At 43.2% G+C, this 7,538-nt stretch overlaps 1 protein-coding gene across 1 annotated transcript in view; it reads right to left on the bottom strand.

Annotated features, from left to right (window-relative positions):
- Nucleotides 1-2,669: 2,669 nt before the first annotated feature.
- The window catches only part of slc44a5b (solute carrier family 44 member 5b), a 38,739-nt gene continuing 33,870 nt past the window's right edge, over nt 2,670-7,538 (bottom strand). Inside the window, 3 exon segments of the mRNA XM_010795439.1 lie at nt 2,670-3,968; nt 4,272-4,356; nt 4,661-4,749. Coding sequence (XP_010793741.1) covers nt 3,853-3,968; nt 4,272-4,356; nt 4,661-4,749 — 290 coding nt within the window. The 3' untranslated portion in view covers nt 2,670-3,852.

The following is a 7,538-nucleotide window of genomic DNA, read 5'->3' as shown; positions in this document are numbered from 1 at the left end:
TGTCTAATTTTACAAAACCGGGACTAATTAAGAAAACATCATTTTCTGATCCAGTGACATCTGACATGTTGGATGTGCATATTAAGAGAATAGAGTCTAGTAAATGCATAGTAGAAATACTATTTATTGATAAAAACAGAAACATTTATATTTGAATGTAATATAATCTGTTAAAAAAAACACATGCAACCGTAACGTTATAAATAAATATAAAACAGAGGCACTTATACTGTCAGCTTTGTGCACAATAAATAACACCATTTGGAGTATTGACAGGTTTGAGCACTGCATCTTCAGAGTTTGACTTTTAAGAGTTTGCGGTTAGAAAAGTGACGCACGTAATGAGGAGAGGAGCTGCACTTGTGTCTACTTGTTGACTGTGGTTGACCAAAATAATCAAATTTTCAGACATGGAAGGGGGGAGGGGGGGCATATAAAAGCAGCTTTTACTTCTGTTATCAGATCTTAGGTATCAACCCTCATGGGAATGAAACCCGACCTGTTGCATGATGTAAAGATCCACAATTCAACTGGAGGAATACAAGTTGTTCAGTATAAAAAGGAATAAAGACAGACGTTATATGGCACACTGAGCACCACAGGCATCGTTTCTCTCCTTTCAGATACTGAAGCAGTTGTTTTGCTTTCACTGAATTGTTACATTGTACGTGTCCCAGCGTGTTGAGCTAAACGGCGGCACAGGGTGTGTGAGCCTGGCGCTGCTGTCACTCTGAGGCACCATGAGAGCAGGTTTCCACATTTGTCTCATCTCAAAGATCTAAAAGGTGAGTATGATGACACATTAATGTAGAGAACCTCCCCCTAAGTTGGATGTGTGTGAAACTGCCAAAAGCTGTGTCACTTGTGTATTTCAGTCACAACCTGGTGATACCCAAACCTGCCAATAACTCATTTAACATACAACATATTCAAGCTTTACTTAGAATCTGATCAAAACAGACTGTATCTTCCACATTACTGGCGCACCAGTGTTACAAACAGTCATGCAAACTGACCTGACATCAGCATGCTTCTAATGCCAGAGATGTGCTTATACTTCAGAAAGCAGCCAATGTAAAATATAGGGCAAGTTGTCTTTTAAAACCATCTTTAAAAAAATAAGAAGTTCTGCCTGACTACTGCCTCAATTTAACTCACTAATACTATTTGAGGTAAGCTCCAATTTGGACCAACAGAGCACCCGTAGAAACAAAAGGATTCAACACTGTACAATGACGTTCATAACTCCATCATGAAATGTTGGTATTATGTTTTGTTCTATAATCAAGGGGATACTCTACCTAGATCTTTTTTGATGGAAGCAAAGTTTGAAGCTTCTTGCTTCATCAGAGAAGTGGGTTCAACTGCAGGTTTATGTTTTATGCTGTTGAAAATTAGTAATATTGGTGTGTGCCTTGTGAGTATGACACTTTTTAAAGCATTTTTTAAGAGGGACTCTTTAAGACGAGACAATGTTGGTGGCGTCCCACAAATAGACGCCTATAATAGATATGTTAAACATCTAAGAACACGTGTAAGGTTCTGCATTCTAGGCTAGTCTGACACAAGATGCAGCCGAGAAAAACCTCTGACTTTTTTGAAGGTATGTAACATGCTTCCAAACCTCCAAACACAGAATATCCTTCTACTTCACCTTTTAATCCTACATCCAACTGCTGCTGACTATCACTCTCTCTCTGACAACACGTTCTTTTATGAATGTCAGGAAAGCATCTTAAAATAAAATTAATGTAAATGCAAGATGCAATTAGACACTCAATGTGGCAATTCTACAAAAAAGGCCCTTAAAGCGTGAAGCACTTTGAAATGCTCTGCCATTATGTCCTTGACAGTTAAAGATGAAAACAGTGGACACTTAACTTAATATGATTCTCAATGTGAGACAAATTGAGGTAAAAAAAACATGTGATAACACAATACATAGACGAGGTGACGTTTAACCATTTCATGGAAAAACTAGTTCAATCACCAGCACAACAACAACAACAGTATACATAACACACGTTAGTGAGTGGCGCCATCCAGTGGTGGGAACCGGCAGCTACAAGAGTTATAAGAACAAAAACTGCTGATGTTTAGCACAATCTCAATAAAGAAAGAAATCACTCATTCCAATAGGAACTTATGTGAAGTATGACTGTGGCTGTAACAAACACACCCATATATCAGTTAAAACTATAAAATAAAAAATATGAATATTTACAAGAACTTGGTGTTGCTTGTACACCGCTGAATATAAAAACAACAAACTGACTTTTGAAGTTAAATATCAAAAAACATTACGCATCATATTTAGGAGCATGTGATTGGATGTAATTATTAAAGTTGCAACATTTTGTAAATTAGAGTGTACGGCTGCAACTTGTGAACACTTAAAATTATATTTGGCAAAGTCTTTATTGCCACATGGGCTTGTACCATGCTTTGGCAAATGAACTTGAGCTTTTCTCCTTCCCCCACCTTTGACTTTTCTCTACTTCATTCTCTCGTCGGGCGTCTCTACGTTTTTCTTCTTGAGGATTTTCTTCAGGGATTTGGTCATGTAGTAGGGCCGGAGAGGAGAGCCGTCGTGCGCCTCCAGATCCCACACTAGGAGGCAGCAGTAGCAAAATGTTAAAAACTGCAATGGAAATCGCACTGGACAATACTTAAACCATTTATTTTTATTCAAAAAAATGTATTCACATTTTCATTGATAAAAAAAATTCTTCTATACAAAAAACCCACTGAATAACCTCCAGATAGATGCGTGTATTATACTTAGTATTAACACAGCAATACATCTGAACCATACCAATAAAAAAGTTACCAAAAATGGCTTTGACATCCTTTTATAAACTGTATCGCAAAAGGTTCCTTGTGTTAGGTCTATAACCACAGAATAAGAGGAACATTTTTTTTCTCCAACTAGGCACATGAACTAGTGGCTGCATTCAAACGCTTCCTGAAAACTGTCAGGTTTTGTTCAAATACATTTTTTTAAACCATGAATGTCTTTTGAAGTCTTGACCTCCCACACAGTCTCCGTCTTGTTTACAGTACATCTATGAGCATAATGGAAACTTGGAAATGATTGCAACCTTTTTCTTAAATGGTGTAAAATAACCTGTTTTTCCTAGTGCAGAATTATACACCATTTTTGGATCTGTGCATTTGTGATATATAAATACGGTGGAACAAAGCAATCTATAAAATCAATGGTAAACATCCACAGCCAGCAACATAATCATGCTTGACAGAAGAAATAAAACACATGGTTCTTTTCCCATATGTGAAAGTGCATACAAAACATGATTTTACACTAGAGGACCAAAGTGCGACAAGAGGGTGTCCCAGAACTCCACCACGTTGTCATGGTGAAGCCTTATGCCATAGTCTATCAGGTGCATCTGTACATCTAGCTCCTATCGTCTCTATAGACAACATCTAGGTCCTTATGTTCGTTTGGGGGGAAAATGTTCGTATTTGATTTATATCGGCCTATGCGTTAGTCCTGCGAGTTAACATGTACCCTCTCAGTAAGGCAGAGGTCAGCAGACAATACAGAGAAGAAAAAGAAAATAGGCGTGGCAGAAAAAAAGGCAAGTATCTGAGTTGGCTCGAGAGACGAAGTAAACTGGTCTTCTTTAGTCCGCCGTGCCTTTTCTGGGTGGAACTGAAGCGAAAGCATGTCCTTTCATGTCCAAGCCATCCCTGACCAGGCTGTGATGCATCCAGTTTTGATGTTTAGCCCTACAGTACTTGCTCTCAAACGTCCAGACCCCCACACATACAGAAGATATGGAGAAGTGAGTGAGAGTCAGCAGTTTAGTAAAAATGGCCGCACATCGCTCAAGAGGCAGCGCATGATTTGGAACTCTCCTCTCCTTTGCGCAGGATCTTGTGCAGGCCAGGAGACATGTAGTAGGGCCTGAAGGAAGAACCATCATTCCTCTCCAGGTCTTCACCTGAGACCAGGTCCCAGCACGGGAGAGGAGGAGGAGCAGGAAGAGCAGACAGTGACAGACAGACAGAAAAAGCAAAGCAAAGACTTAGTAGAGAGAAATAATTGAAAAGAGCATGCAAGAATTAGAACTGAATGAGCAAGAATCAGTTTCAGTTGTTATAAGAGCCAGTTTTAAAGAGGGAAAGAGTTGCATTCAGCTGCTGACAGGCTACTTGACATTTAACCATCATAGCAGCGCTTATTTCATGTAGTCATATTCCCGCACTATGTCATGCAAAGCTCTGAAAAAAAACAGCATACTTACAAAAGCACAGGAACAACGTGTCCACGCACATGGCATAGACATTAAAAAATCCATGCGCAATCATGTAGGATCCAAATATCACCGTCTGAAAAGATCATACGGTCGTAGTCAGTATGCTACGTTGTCAACATTGTTATGCAATTTTGTTTTATAAGGCATTCCAACAAACACCAGGAACATCAGGATAATAAGGACCACTGAGTCATAAATATTTTAACAAAAGCAAATACCCTGTGCAATAACGCAATCTGAACTAAATGAATAAAGTGAATATAAATGCAGTCTAGCAAGTTTAAAACTCAGTGAACATCGATCTATGCCACACATCAGTGAAATATATCAGTTGTTATTGCTGGTATGATTACTCATTAAAACATTAAATTCCTTACCACAAGGGGGACCCAGTAGTAATTTAGGGATGGCACCTCCTCTTGAATGACTGGTATTTTACGTGTGAAGAAGAAAAATGCAAGAACACCTGCAAAAAAAACATTGGAGTCTATTGTCTTGTCAAATCTTTAAAGTGATACTTAACAAATATTTTAAGAACAAACATAAACATTTAAGGGATTTTAGACTAATTGTCCAAGACGCTTGCAGCAGCACAAATACCTCTAATAGGGGAAATATTAAGGGCCTACAAACACACATATTTGTTCTGGAACAATCGGATCACTAAATCTGGACATAGACGAGTGGTATAATATAACTAGGATTCATGTTGATTAATGTTTAAATTATTATTTAATAATTTAAATTGAATTTAAGGCCTTCTTAAATTGAATGTCAGAGATTTGCTTATTCTCACTGACTGCAACTGTCAATTTCAACTTATAATGACACAAACTGAACAGAAATAGAGTATGGCAAATATAAACAGCTGGCTGCGTGCAGCTTCACGACTAATCCAGTCGGAGCCGCGGGCTTAGTCGTTCTCCAGGAGCTGTGGCCGGCTGCACAGAAACTTCGATCGGACAGGTTGGTGTCGGCTTGGTCGGTGGTGGCAGTGTTTCCGCTCCCTCTCCCAGCTAAGTTGTCCTGATTACTGTCTTGTTTGCTATTTGGCTTGAACTTTTTGGTGACGGCAGCGTTTCCGCTCCCTCTCCCAGGAGTTGCCCTTGTTGTGCTCTTTTGCAAACTTTTTCTGACCGTGGCGTTGTGCCAAGCAATCATTAGCATTTTGAGTTTCCGGCTTAGCTGCATTTTCTTGTTTAGCTAGTTAGCAGTAGCGTGGCTCAGCCTAAATGTGTCCTGCCTGAGCAGCCACTTGGCTGACGCTGGGATAAGCACCGGAGTTACCCGTGCTGTTTTTTCTTTAGAAGCCAGCTTTCTGGTCTTAGCTTTGTGTTTTCGTAATTAACTCAACCAGGGAAGGCAGTGTTCTCGCCCCCGCTCCTGGTGGACGTGTTGCTTGATTATAGCAGCAGCCGTCTGGCTAAGCTGTCTTGTTAAGCTTCTTTATTTAATCCAGCTAGGTGAAGGCAGTGCTCTCGCTTCCGCTCCCTCTGCTGGTAACGTGGGTGTAGGGCATTTAAGATAAGATGAACCTTTATTAATCCCCGAGGGGAAATTCAGTTGTACAAAGCAGCAACAGGGTAAGTGTGAAAAAACAGGACAGCAAAGATTCACACATTTACATCCCTCTTTGTGTTCGGCGAGTAGGAGCAGGGCTCTACTCTTTCCGTTCAGCAGGTAACTGGTGAAGGCTGTGTTCTCGCACCCGCTCACGGTTACGCTGCATCTGGCATTCGTTCTTAACTCAACCAGTGAAGGCAGTGTTCTCGCCCCCGCTCCTGGTAGACTTGAGATGGTACAGGTACAGAATGGCTCATTCATGTAGCGCCTGTATGGCTTCTCTTGAGCCCGAGGACGGCCATGACCGCTGCCCCTCTTGCCTTGGCCTCGAGCATCTGAGGGAGGGTCTCACGTAGAGCGCCTGCATGAACTGTAGCTTCATGCCTCGGAAGCTCAGAGTGGCTAGAGTCGCAGAGGTGGAGCGTCTGGCAGCAGCCAACGGACACCTCTCCTCGTCACAACCTCGTCCAGCTCAGTCTGGCCGTTCCCGGCGACTTGATGTAGTGATGGCTATGGGTTCACCCCCCAGGTGGTAGAGGACTAGAAACAAGCTGTCCTCTAAGGTGGATCGGTTAGCTGCCGTCATGGAGCAGACGAAATCGCTCCTCTTGGCCCTTCAGCCAGGGGCCGGTGTGGGGGCTACTAGCTTGCAGCCTGGCCCTCCTTCGGTTGCCGCACCTCTGCTTGAGGATGCCATGTCGCTAGCGGCTTTGGCTAAACCTCTTCAATGAAGGGTCACTCCCGAGGAGGCTTCCCACTCCTCTGTTCAGAGCTCTCAGCAGGGCATGGAGGATGCCTCCATGGCGGCCATTATTCGTGTAGCCCTGGCACGTTTGCAGCTTCAGGTTCCGCAGGCAGACTCGGCTCAGGCTAGCGCCTTCTTCAGGCATAACCCTGCCCCTGTCACTCTCACTGTTCTTCCTTCAGAGGAGTACCTGAGGGAGCTCCATGCATGCTGGAGAAACACCAGGGACCTCTACCACTCTGCTGCCATGCAGGATCCGGCGAGGGTGGGACTGGGTTGCTTGCCATCCATTGAGCCTGCCATCGCCTCCCCGATTCTGGCTCCTGATGAGGCTCCAAGGCCTGATGCCTGGGAGCGGTGGAGATGAGGAGGTGTCGGCGTTCTGGCGATTTACTCAGAAGGCTTCAGTAGAAGCTGCTGGGAGTCCCAGCAGCTTCCTCTCTTTGCTATTAATGCAGACATTGATTCCAAGATACTAGGGCCCACTGGCGGTCACCGCCACGAAATCGTGACCTATACAGGTAGCACGCGTCGAGCTCAATGGTTATTGTTGTTTCAGTGGACACTGGGTGCACTGTGGCCGGATATAGAACGGCTACTGACCAGTCTCCTAGACAAGGGTCTTTAGCAGAGCGCTCGTGTGTTATTAAGACTCAATGTCCTATGAGACCGCCCAGTAGGCCCTGAGTAATCCGCGCAGCGTCATGAAAAGGGTGTTTCCAAGTACTCTTGAATCAAGTACTCTTGATAAATCAAGAGTACTTGTTCATGTCTAGCGCAAGTGTGGCTTATACAGGGACTCCTCCTAATCCGTTTTACCTTCGCGACAGCAGTTGAAGAAGAGAGAAGACGACGAAACCCAAATGACCGTCTGGCGTTTGTTGAAAGTGCCGCATATGACGGTGGGCCTCCAGGGGCCGGCCTTCCAGGGCCATCAACCCCTGACC

This window comes from Notothenia coriiceps, unplaced genomic scaffold, assembly GCF_000735185.1.
Source record: "Notothenia coriiceps isolate Sejong01 unplaced genomic scaffold, NC01 NC01_scaffold00037246, whole genome shotgun sequence".
Taxonomy (NCBI): domain Eukaryota; kingdom Metazoa; phylum Chordata; class Actinopteri; order Perciformes; family Nototheniidae; genus Notothenia; species Notothenia coriiceps.
This window is presented reverse-complemented; position numbering and strand designations above follow the sequence as displayed.